Source organism: Macrobrachium nipponense, chromosome 36 (assembly GCF_015104395.2).
Source record: "Macrobrachium nipponense isolate FS-2020 chromosome 36, ASM1510439v2, whole genome shotgun sequence".
Lineage (NCBI taxonomy): Eukaryota > Metazoa > Arthropoda > Malacostraca > Decapoda > Palaemonidae > Macrobrachium > Macrobrachium nipponense.
This window is the reverse complement of record NC_087220.1, coordinates 47,614,923-47,627,762: the sequence shown is the minus strand read 5'-3', so window position 1 is coordinate 47,627,762 and position 12,840 is coordinate 47,614,923. Positions and strand designations below refer to the sequence as shown.

At 47.4% G+C, this 12,840-nt stretch overlaps 1 protein-coding gene across 5 annotated transcripts in view; it reads left to right on the top strand.

Annotated features, from left to right (window-relative positions):
- LOC135203602 (citramalyl-CoA lyase, mitochondrial-like) overlaps window positions 1-12,840 on the top strand; it is a 44,228-nt gene that overhangs the window by 19,451 nt on the left and 11,937 nt on the right. For 3 of the 5 annotated variants that reach the window (XR_010311971.1, XR_010311970.1, XR_010311972.1), the window contains exon 8: window positions 3,229-3,371. Coding sequence is in view for 1 of the 5 variants with exons in the window: in XM_064233407.1 (XP_064089477.1) it covers window positions 3,229-3,315 (87 nt within the window). In the remaining 4 variants the exon portion in view is untranslated. Of the gene's footprint in view, window positions 1-3,228; window positions 3,430-12,840 lie in introns of those variants that run through there. The other 2 variants (XM_064233408.1, XM_064233407.1) reach the window with 1 other exon arrangement.

Sequence of the window (12,840 nt, the reverse complement as noted above, 5' to 3'; positions counted from 1 at the left end):
GACGATTGGCTCATAAGAGCACAATCAAAACAGCAATGTCTGGAGGACACGAACATCACATTGGATTTAACTCAGCAGCTGGGTCTGATGGTAAACCTGAAAAAAGTCACGGTTGATCCCCTCTCAGGAGCTAGTTTATTTGGGGATTCTGATATCCTCAGTGACTTTTCGGGCTTTTCCGTCACCCTGAAAAGGCAGACCATGTGCCTGCGGAAAGTGCAAGAATTCCTATTGAAAGACCAATGCTCGGCGAGAGAGTGGATGAGCCTGCTGGGTGTGGGGACACTCTCTTCGTTAGAAGCGGTTCATTTCCCTAGGGAGGAACTTCACAGTTGAGGCCCTTACATTTCGTTCTTTCTGAACGAAGTCTTGGCCAAGAAGATCGCAAAGCCAGATTCCTTCCGGTTTCCAATTCCTTCAAAGATAAAGGAGGAATTAAAGTGGTGGCTAGTTCCGGGGAGGTTGTCAGAGGATACGTCACTCCAGCAGAGGAACCCAGACCGGATATTATTTTCCGACGCGTCAGACGCAGGGCTGGGGAGCGACGCTGGGCCCTCGGGAGGAGTCAGGCCTTTGGAACGAAGAAGAGAAGGCATGGCACATAAACAGGAAGGAACTGATGGCGATCTTCTTGGCTCTGAAAGCGTTCAGACCGTGGATCAGCGGCAAAGTGGTGCAGATCAACGCGGACAATACCACAGCTCTGGCATATATGCGAAAACAAGGAGGAACCCACTCGTTGTCCCTTTGCAACTTGGCGAAGGAGATTCTTCTGTGGTCGGAGAGAGAAAACGTCACCCTGCTCACCAGGTTCATTCAAGGAGAGAAGAACGTCAGAGCGGACCTGTTGAGCAGGGACGGACAAGTGCTTTCCACGGAGTGGATGTTGCATCGTCAAGTATGCCAGAGACTGTGGAACCTCTGGGGCACACCAGTAGTGGATCTTTTTCGCTACCGCAGCGACGAAGAGGTTACCGAACTATTGTTCTCCAATCCCGGACCCTCTTGCAGTCGCAGTCAATGCCTTCCTACTAGATTGGACGGGTCTAGATGTGTACGCATTTCAAGATTTTAGGAAGGGTAATGAAGAAATTCAGAGAAAGTCGGGGAACAAGGCTGACTCTGATAGCCCCATACTGGCCGGCCCAAACGTGGTTCACAGAGGTACTGGAATGGACAGTGGATTCTCCGAGAAGTCTTCCCACGAGAGTAGATCTTCTCAAACAATCCCACTTCGACAGGTTCCACAAGAACACCCTCGCTCTGGGTCTGACTGCGTTCAGACTATCGAAAGACTTGTCAGAGCGAGGGGGTTTTCTAGAGAAGCAGCGAAGGCAGTTGCAAGAGCACGAAGGCCATCAACTATCAAAGTGTACCAGTCGAAGTGGGAGAACTTCCGTAAATGGTGTAAGAATAGGAAGATTTCTTCATCCAGTACCTCTGTGACACAAATTGCAGATTTCCTTCTGTATCTGAAGAAGGAACTGGGTTTGGCTAATCAGACAATTAAAGGTTATAAATGTATGTTGTCTGCAGTGTTTTTAGACAGAGGTTTAGATCTGTCCAACGACGCAGATCTTAGAGATCTCAGATCTTTTAATACAAAGAAGGATCGACTTTGCAGAACTCCTTCTTGGAATTTGGATGTCGTTCTCAAGTTCTTGGAAACGGATAGGTTGAACCTATGGGCAGTGCGTCTTTGTGAGAGATAACAAAGAAGACTATTTTCTTAGTAGCCTTAGCTACAGCTAAAAGGATTAGTGAGCTGCAAGCTATTGACAAGCAAGTAGGTTGGAAGCACAACAAAGCAGTTTGTTCTTTTCAACAGGAGTTCTTAGCAAAGAATGAGAATCCTTCGCATCCGTGGCCAAGATCATTTGAGATTGAAGGACTGGCTGATCTAGTAGGTCAAGAACAAGAAAGGGTTCTTTGCCCAGTAAGAGCCTTACGGTTTTACGTAGAAAGAACAAGAAGCATTAGGGGGACTTCATGTTCTCTGTGGTGCTCTGTTAAAGATCCTACTAGACCTATGTCTAAAAACGCGATGGCTTTCTTTGTAAGAGAAGTCATTAAAGAAGCTCATTTACTTTGTCAGGAGGAATGCTTCGGCTTGATTAAGGTTAAAGCTCATGAGGTGAGAGCAGTAGCTACGTCCTTAGCATTCAGGAAAAATTTAGCCCTCAAGGACATTATAGATTCGACGTTTTGGAGGACAAACTCTGTGTTTGCCTCTCATTACCTTAGAGACGTGAAGACAACTTTTGATAATTGTCAAACGTTAGGCCCGTCCGTATCCTCAGGTACAGTATTGGGCAAAGGAGTTTCCTCCCCATAACCTAATAACATGCGTTTTTATTTTTAATTTATGGTTTTTATTTTAATAGTTAGTGTTTTTTATGGTTGTCTGAGAAGGTTAATACCAGCTCAGTTTTTTGGTGTAGTGTTTATTATTGTAGTGTGTGTGGTTCAGGTGACTAACTTTCCTAGCATGAATGCCCGTGGTAAATGAGGGCTAGGGTTCTCTGTCAGCAGATTGGTCATGTCCAGTTGTCAGACCCTTGTTGTTAGCTTTCTCAACAAACAGGTCACATCCTGGTTGAGAGCTACTAAGGTTTAGCAGGCTAAGAGGCAGGACCTACGAAGTCAGCTACCTTAGCAGGTAAGGAACTTAATAAGTAATTTTAAAAATTAGTTAATTTTTGAATTATGACGATGTTGCTGTCTATGACCCACCTCCAAATGTGTCAATCAGCTATATATATACCTGCCAGGTAAGTGTCATGCATAAAAATGATATTGTTATGATACAATAAAGTTTTATGCATACTTACCTGGCAGGTATATAATTAAATTCCCATTCCCTCCTCCCCTCAGGAGACAGGGTTTCGAGAAAATCTGAGGAAAACGGGAATAAAAGTTCCAAGTACCAGCTCCACGGGAACGGGGTGGCCATCACCTGAACTACCAGTGTACTAGCGGTTGCCGCGAGTTTTGAAATTCTGCCAGTGCGTCAAGAGGATAAGCTATATATATACCTGCCAGGTAAGTATGCATAAAACTTTATTGTATCATAACAATATCATATTTACAGTAAACTGAAAAAACTTTTTATAAATATTGAATTCTGTCAAAATTGTATCAGACCTCCAAGTAACATGTTTAATAATTGGTAGTATATTTTTGGTAGTGCTGTACCATATTTTCAACTTTTTAAAATTTACCTTGCAGGGTGCGTTTACTTACAAAGGGCACATGATTGATATGCCATTACTTCTTCAAGCTCGTAATATCTTACAAATGGCGTCACGGACGTAGGCAAGATCAAATATCCTTTAAGCATTGTATAATTTTAAGATAATTTCTGTGATCAGGTACGTAATGTTGTTTGTACATTTACAAAATAATTATTGTTCCGACACGGCATACAAACCTTCGGTCCTTTTACAATAGGAAGGTACTAGCGGCAGCTGGATAGGTCGTAAGCTTTCGAACAAGGGGTTCGGTAGTTAAAACTGCTTGTCCGACAGGGCAGCGCGCGCGCGACTGGGAGGTAAACAAAACACATTTGCTTTCGGCCTGCTGGTGTGTGGACGTGTATCATCGCTCTCTGCCCGCTTCATCGTCGTTGCTTTCGCATGGTTGTGTTTTTCTTTTTCTATTTATCTAGTGAAACTGAATTGTAAGTACAATCATTTCATATTTATTTCCATTGAATTCAATTGTGAATTAAAGGATCTTGGTTTCTCCACGCCCTCCGATTACCCGAGTGCCGGGACTGAAGGGCGTAAGTGCGGGAATTCATTTTCCCAGAAATGATCCTCGTATTGTTTATGCTCGGTGCCGAGGGCGGGAGAGCGCTCGCTCCGAGCGTATATTTTGGTTGGAAATGTGTAGATGAAAATCGTAAGTAAGTGCTCTTTTCATTTATATTTTTTTGACCTGTATGCTCGTTGCCGAGCGAATGCGCTCGGCACGAAAACTTATTCTGTATGGAAGTGGAATCGCAAGTACAGTATTCTTTTTCATTTTCCATTATATATTATTTCTTTTGATTGTAGCAATAAACTTCATTTTGGATCAAGTTTCCGAGCTTACCCGGAAATTGATCCTTTCCCCTTTTTATTTGAATGAAGTGAAATCGCAAGTGCAGTTCTTTTTCATTTCATATTTTATTGAGATTGCATTGTTTACTTGGATCAATGTTTCCGCTATTTCCCGGGAATTGATCCTTCCCCTTTTTATTTGTATGAAGTGAAATCGCAAGCGCAGTATTCTTTTTCATTTTCATATATATTTTGATTGCATCAATTCATTATGGATCAAGGTTTCCATTCATAATCGGGAATGGATCCTTTTACCCTTGCGCTCGGTACCGAGGGCGCAAATGCGCTCGATCCGAGCCCTTATTCATTGTGAAGTGAATCGTAATGCAAGATTCTTTTTCATTTTATTCCTTTTATTATTGATTGCATCAATATTTATTTGGTTCAAGTTCCGCTCAGTCAGGGAATTGATCCTTATGCCCTTGCATTCGGGCCGAGGGCACGATTGCTCTCGGGCTCTTATTATTATTGTTGGGTACATGGGTGCTGTGCTGGGGGTGGGAAACCGAGAACCCCCCCCCCCACTAAGCTCCCACAGATGGGCCCTTCCCCTTGGGGGGGGGAGGTTATCTGCGTTCTTCTCCTCGCCCGATCCGTCGAGCGCAGAGGGCACTCGGTGCCCGATGTACAATTGTATTCGGGGTCTTCCACTCGTTCGGAGAGGGCTCACCCCCCCGCGCGAGGGGACTTCCCCCCCACTAATCGCTACTACTGTTATTTCCGCAGGTGCTACTGCCACGAGGGTGGACCTTGGTGAGGTATGGGCGTCCTTCCATTTGCAGGGCGTGCTAGTGTCCAGGGGCTGCGGTTCTATGTCTCGGCCTACTGCGGTCACCCATGGAGTGGTGACCACGCTCCAGGTGACGACGTCCGTCCTCACCTGGTGTACTCGCCTCACGTGGTAACAGTCTTGCCTACAGCCGCTGTGAAGTGCGATCGCCGTACCGACGAGGGGGGCGTGCCGCCGCCGCTCGTGGTTGCCGCGCTGCCGCGACCACACTTCCGCTGCCCTAGAGCTCGCCCCTGGACCTGCCGCCGGTACCAGGATGTTGCTGGCTGCTGCTCCACTTCCTGGGTTTCCGGTGCTGCCTGCCGTACCTGCCGATTCTGGGCTGACTGTCCATGCAGTTGCTGCGCTGGCTGTCCCTGCCGTTGCTGCGCTGGCTGTCCCTGCCGTTGCTCTGCGCTGGCTGTCCCTACCGATGCTGTGCTGGCTGTGCCTGCTGTTCCTGAGATGCCCATACATGCTGACTCGTCCCTGTTCGTGGTGGTACTACCCCAGACTATGGTCTGTCTGTACAGGTGCGTCCGGGCCCTGTGGCTTCGGCTACAGCAGCCCCGGCTCCGCCCTGGATTGGCAGATCTTACGTCTGTCCTGAGGGAAGCTGACGAAGAAGAGGAGGAAGGTGTCGTCGTCGTCGTCTTCATCTTCTTCATCGTCGTCGGCTGCCGCCTCTTCCCCTTCAACTTCTAAGGCTTCACGCCGAGGAAGAAGAAGGTTGCCTCCTCCCTCCTAAGAAGTCTCCTCGGGAGCTTCTCGGGACCCGTCTCACCTCGGTGGGACGGGAGGGTTCTTCCGCTGGTCCTCCTGCTCCTTCGGGAGCGGGGCCCGTCTCTTCTCCGCAAGGAAGAAGACTACGGGGACCAGAGCGGGGTACCGGCTAACACCCGGTACTTCCTCGCCTGGTGTCAGTGGTTCTGCCACTGCATCAGGGTCCGTCTCGGCCTCTCGTTCGCGGGAGGTACCGAGTGTACGGTCGCCTACCAGCGACCGTGCAGCCAGGAACCAGACCTCGGAGCTCGCTCAGCGTCAGGTTCACGGCACGGGCGGAAGACTGGTGACAGCCGCTCACGTGACGCGACTCTCACAGACCAGCTCTCGCTCTCGCGGCGACCAGCTGGCTACCCCGGGGACGTGACGGCACCCCGGGGCTGAGGCTGGGAAGAGGTCCTCCCGTTCGCCGGTGCCAGCCAGGAACCAGACCCCGTATCTCCGCTCAGCTGTCAGGTTCAACTGCACGGTTCGGAAGACTGGTGACAGCCGCTCACCGAGCATGGCTACTCTCACCATACCCAGCTCCTCGCGCTCCTCCCCCCCTTCCGCGGCTACCATCTGTCTAACACCCGGTACGTGACGTTCCACGACCCGCCACGGGCCTTAGGCTGGGAAGAGGTCCTCCCCTTTCCCGGCCGGTGGCAATCCACGGCTGGAACCGCGACGTGGACGTGCCGTGAGGACAAGCACCGGGCTCACTGTGACAGTGGAGCCTGCAGGTCGCCTGACCGTCGCTCTCACAGAGAGCGATCGGGTACGGCAACCAGCACCAGCTCGTCTGACACTCGAGATCGGGGCCGCTGTGCTCAGTCCAGCCGTTCTCCACAGCGAGACGGTTCGACCAGGCCTGCAGCTCGATCGCCACCGCGGGTTGACGATCGCCTGCAGCCCTCCAAGCTGCTGGTTCTGCCAGCGAGCGAGGAGGAGCGTCAGGTCTGCCTCTCCCGTACCTTCAACCTCCTCGGGTTACACCGGGAGGAGCGAGGTATTGAGGAGTGATCGTGAGGGGTGCGCCCCTCATGATCCCACCACAACGCCCTACGTTGCCAGGCACGGTTCTTGGACCGGCCAGGACGTATGCGCAAGTGGATGGAGAAGACCGAGAGGGCTGTCGCTGTTCCCCCTTCTTAGGAGGAAGGTTCTCGGAATATGCTCTTGTTCGAAGGGCTTAACGGTCCCACTCTGCAAGATGCTGTGACTTCCGAGATCCAGAGGAACTTTACCGAGGTTATGGCGCTGATTCGTCAGCACAACGACCTCGGGGAAGGATCGCCGCTCCCACCAGCAGAGCCACGTCTCGGCTCGAGTCGTTTTGGGGCCCGAGAGGGAACCCAAATCGACAGGTGGGTCTGCCGCGATCGGAGCTTGCCGACTGTGTTGAACCAGGTAGTCTCTCGTCTCCGGACAAGAAGGCTCTCTCAGTTCTGGCCGGTCGAACAAGCTACTTCACCTCCTCTACTGCGACAGAGGTGTTTCTACGTGTCTTCGGACACCGTATTTGAATACCCCTTCGGTCCTCCTGAGGTTTCGACCTCGACGAGGACTGGAATGAGTCGGAGGACGGTATCGGCTCTCTCCTGTCAGGTGTCGATCAGCCCCACCCAGACGACGTTCACAGTGGCGGCAGACCCTTACCTACAGTATGAGTTCGTAACCCTCCTCGGGAAAACGTTTTCTCCTGACGATACGTTTTCCCAGGCTCTGAGAGGCCATCGCCGTAAGGCGATGGCTGCTCCTTTTCTTCTCCAACTGCTAGTTCCGCTGGGAAGGCGAGCCAGTATCCAATTCCTCCCCCATTCCCTCTCTCCTTACGGCTACGAGGGAAAGGGGAGGGATCCTACAGAGATTTCTCTGTAAGATCCCACGTTAGGGGCTGCGCTACCGGGGGGACCTTCGGGTCCTACCTGACGTAAGCCCCGGTCGTTGAGGAGGGATCCTGCCCCTTTCTCGATTTCTACGGGAATCGAGAGGACCACCAGCCGATATCGTTTGACGAATTCGGTGGGGGGTTTCGCAGAGTGCTTAGAATTCTACGGAATTTCTAGCGCACTCAGAGTGTTTCGAGTTTTTTACGATCTCCAAACACTTAGGCGAGACCACGGTCCAAAGTGAGCGAGATCCCCGATAATTGTTACACGATAATCGGGAACCTCGCTTATGCTCGAATTCCTGTAATTTCTAGCATTTGGAAGAAGACTGCTGCTGAAAGAAGAGTATCTCACAGTAGGCGAAGACTGCTGCTGAAAGAAGAGTATCTCACAGTAGGCGATTAACCTGGAATAGAGAAGAACGGACGGGAACTTCCAGTTTGGCTTGAACTATCGTCTTCGGTATTCTGTTCACCATTGAAGCTTTCCTTTGGGAAAGACTTCTCCTTCACTCTCTTGACTAGAGAACAATGGCGGTCGATCTCCAATCCTTATTCTCATTCCTCGAGAGGAAAAGAATTTAGGATGGAGGTCGTGGTACAGAACCTACAAATATACTACGTATATTACCCTCGCGACATGATTCTTTTAACAGTTGAATTGTCCGGGGGGTAGGCGCATACCGTAGTTAACTCTACGGTTTGTGACCGAGACGAATTGTATCTTAATTGAACTGCAACTCGGGGTTGCCTGCAACCTCCCAGCAGTTATCAGTTTCGATTTTAGATACTTGGTATTGTCATGACAACACCAAATCAGCTTTTGTATTTACCGAAATCCGGTTTCGGTTAAATATAATTGCTCGAGCGTATTCTTTATGCTCGATGGTTCTAGCCGAACGCATTCCTTCGTGGAATAATGGATTACCTGGCAACTCAGGATGACGAGTCACCGAGAGCTACTGCGTATTGAACTGCCTGATAGCGGCTCAGTATCAGCTAGGTCTCGGAGATGCACGGTCGGTTACGTCTCTCTCTCCCCTGGTTTGATTGACTACCGAACCGTATCTCTGCCCAACAATCATGGACTTAGGTCTCTGATTAACGGGGATTCTCGCAATAATGAAGGACCATCTACTGCTGTGACGCTCGATTTCATCGCCTTCGACATTGCGAGAATTTTCAACAGAGATATATCTTGGACTCTTTCATCTTTCTGTTTACCGCACGGTAACAGAAGTCTGTACTAGTCACCCGCTGCATCGCACCGCGATAATGCGAATGATTTTTGCAGACATCTGAGTTTGTCTTCAAAATATCTCGTATTCGTAGGTGTGCAATTATTCATTGCTCGCCCAGAATTAACAGATATGTCAGAAGACATCGCCTACTCTCCGACCTGACAGCTCTACTTCCAATGTTCAGCCCATGAGAAGCAGTTCTTCAGGCAGTATTTCCCTGTCTTCATTACTGAAAAGCGCTCCGCTTTTATTGCAACTACGATCCTCACCGGACAGCAATGAATAGCGGTTAGCGTTCTCAGTCTTTGTAGCACAGGTTCAGAATCTTGAGAATCCTTCTCTCGGTTCAGCTGTGAAGACGTAGGTTGCATTTTCTGTACACCTTCGTCTTCAACGACACATAGTGTTGTTTCTCCTTAGCCGAGAATCAACTATACTATGAGATATCTTGCCATCAGGGACCTCGGTCTCTAGAAGGCAATTGACTTTCGCCTGTTGGGCACATGCCTTAAGAGAGTCATCACCTTGCCTTCTGGCATCGGTGACGAACAAATTATTTGTTTAGTCTCTTGGCATAACCCTTTTAAGGCGAAGGTCACGTGACTTGCTCGGGTGCTTGGACAACGTGCCTCCTACCGAACGCAGTCAGTCGGCAGCTGTCAGAGCGCCCAAGTCTGTTACGAACTTCGCTGTGGACTTAGTTCGGTTGTTCCATAAGTCTTTTCTTCGTCCTAACGGCTTGTCCACAGTAACCCATACCATCGACACCCACCATTGAGTGTCGGTGTCCTATCCACTACCGAGAAGAACAACTTCGCTGCAGACGGATAGACCAGTATGGGTACAGGACATCACCGAAGTCGAGAAGAGGGATAGGTCATACGACCATTCCCTTCTTTTCCTCTGAGGTAATTGCATGACTTTTCCTGCGAAGTCAAGCATCCAGGGGATGGGGATTCGTGACGCTCGATTTTCGTACCGAATTCGTAGCGAAGACTAAGACTCGAACCCTTCGGTTCCTGACGATCGGTTAGAGTCCTTCACAATCCCCTCCCTAATGGACTTCACCGCCTTCGATGCGAAGGAGATGCTGCTTTGTCCTGTGAAAGCGCGACCGCGCTTTCTGAAGAAACTCGACATCCCAGGCTGAGTGTTGAAGACTCTTCGTCAGCACCAAGATGACCTAGAAGTACACTCCTCGAGTTACACAAGAACTTCTCCGTGGCGCAGGTACTGAAGGCAGGGGTCTGGTACAACCAGACCACTGGCACCTCCTTCTACCTTTTGGATATTGCCCACAGGTCCTTGGATCGTTTTCCTTGGGACCCGTGGTGGCTGCTCAACACGTTGTGTAGCTAACCCAGACCCTAGCAGGCTGAACAGCATCGAGTCCTGGTGTGACTGTAAGAATAGATAAGTGAATGAGAGAGTGACTGGCTTCTCTTCCTATCTTTTTCTCCCCCTCTACCCGTGGGTAGAGGGATACGGTCATCACCTTGCTGGATAAGGACGAGATGCCGGTGAGCTACTCGACAGAGCCCCATCCTATTCCCTTTCACTAGGGATGGGAGCAATATCCACCATTCCTCCTACAAGGGGGGGGAAGTGGATGCCAACAAGAGACAAACCATAACTTTATGTTGCCTCTTGCAAATAGGAACTTGTTCTTGTTTGCTGGTACGAAGAGATACGCTTGCCTCTCTCTTAGTACTTGGTCCAGAGGTCTGACCATTGATCCTGCGGTGCACACCCCGATCAATCGGACAGAGGCTTGGATCCCTCCCTCGCTCTTACGACCAGGGAGGCATTCCAAGGTTGGGCGAACACCAGTCTGTTCACAAAAGACTCAGATTCCTCCCACCAAGAAGTGAGTCTTCCTATTGTAAAAGGACCGAAGGTTTGTATGCCGTGTCGGAACAAATGACAATTTGTCCAAAATTGCATTTTTCCTAACTATACAAACCTGAGGTCCTTTTACACATAGTCCCACCTCATGCCACCCCTCACTCTGCAGTTTTTGCTTGGGCCAAAAGCAAAAGTGATTTGTTTACCTCCCAGTCGCGCGCGCGCGCCTGTCGGACAAGCAGTTAACTACCGAACCCCTTGTTCGAAAGCTTACGACCTATCCAGCTGCCGCTAGTACCTTCCTATTGTAAAAGGACCTCAGGTTTGTATAGTTAGGAAAAATGCAATTTTGGACAAATTGTCATGTTTGGAAACTTGTGTTATTCCTTGATTGCAAGATGATGGGATGAGTGAGCAGCTTTCCATTGGTTTTACTTAATTATTTCTATGCAAATATAAACAATTATGGAAGCATAATTGTTTATATTTAGTTCTTTATTTTTCTACATGACACAAAGTAGTAGGAGTTCACATTGTGTCTTAAACCAGATGTATGGCTGATAAGTACATTTTACTTTACGGTTAAAAGGACGGTTCTTCCCATGTCCTACTTTGGGCAGGAAGTGAGCCTAGGTGAACTGAATCTCCAGTCATTTCTGAGGCTTTCTCTATCCACCCTCCAAGAGTGAGTCTCCCTTATGTTGAGACCAAAGATTTGTTCTTTAAATGAAGAAATGACTAATTTTAAATTATTTTTTATTTTTCATATCTAACAAACCTGTAGTCATATATATTGCTCACCTCAAGCCACCCCTCAATTTTACCTGGTCTAGAGGAAAATGACATGATAGACCCAAGGTGGGTTAAGGTAGGTCGGCTAGCCCCTCTTCCTTACCGCCATCTTTTAACCGGACTTCAGCACGCACTCGAAAATTTTCCCTTAAGACTGCAGGTTTCTTAGTTATGAAAAATACAAATCGATTTAAAATTTCATTTTTAGAGAATTCTGCAGAAAGATTGAGTAATTCCTGTATTATGTATCGATGAAAACACTTTTCAGATAGTCTGAGCTCCTGCTTGCGACCCATGGGTTAACAGAGATAAGTCATGCAGTTCCTGGTGGACTATAGTATATTATTTCTTGTAAATTTTCTAAATGCTGCAGGTTGCATTTGCAGGGTAACATATGAGGCAAAATTTTCGTAGTGTTGTTTCTTGTGATTCTGTTTTCCTTCTCAATATACTATTAATAAATGTCAAAGTGTGCACCTTTCTCATGATGTTATTGGCCTGCCCTAATACAGGCAGTTGCCGGTTACAGCTTTCTGACTTTATGGCGCCATTAACCTGACTTTAGCACCATAAGTGCCATTTATTCCCATGATGATGTTCTGGTTTACACCATTTTTCGGGTTACGGAGCATCGCCGGGAACAGAACCCTTGCCGTAAAACGGGGACCTTTATATATCTTCCAGCTATAGTATTGTGGTTACTTAAATTGGATGATTATTGTATTTAATTGGTTAATGTAGAGTGCAGGTTTTTTTTTTTTAATTCCTGTGTAGTTTAGGTTACAGATTGGTTACTGGTCTGTATGATATTCATATTTTTAGTAGAAAGATATCTTTAATCTTATTACATCTTGTCAAGGTACACATTTTGCTAGACTGTATTACCCTATGCAAATGCTCTCAAATGATGAGGATAATTTGTCTCCATTCTTATTTGCTCATAAGTTGTATAGAAGTTTGTGCAGATTTCAATTTCCCCATGTAACAGAAGTATAAATTACAGGTTTTGTATGGAAAATAGTAAGGTGCAGTAGGTGATTTAAATGTATGCTCAACCAAGTGTTCTCATCGTCTAAGATGCTATACTTTTAAACATAACTGGAGGATGCACATATAGTTGGAAATTTAACAACTTCATTTGAGAGATATGCATTTGTTCTTTAATGATTATAAATTATAGCTATGTCAAGGTCTCTTACATAAGTATTTTACATTGTATTTCTTTAAAAATTCTAGATGGTTCCAATTCTGTAGTCAGGTTATAACTTCTATTATTATATTTTTGATAAGAGCTATAATTTATCTAGGTGTTATTACTCAATTATCCTTTCAGTATTGTACATAAATATGTATAGTTAATGTGTAATTTGTTGTGATATATTTAGTAATATAAACATATAAAAGATTAATACTTTACAGTTTCAAATATGCTGTGAC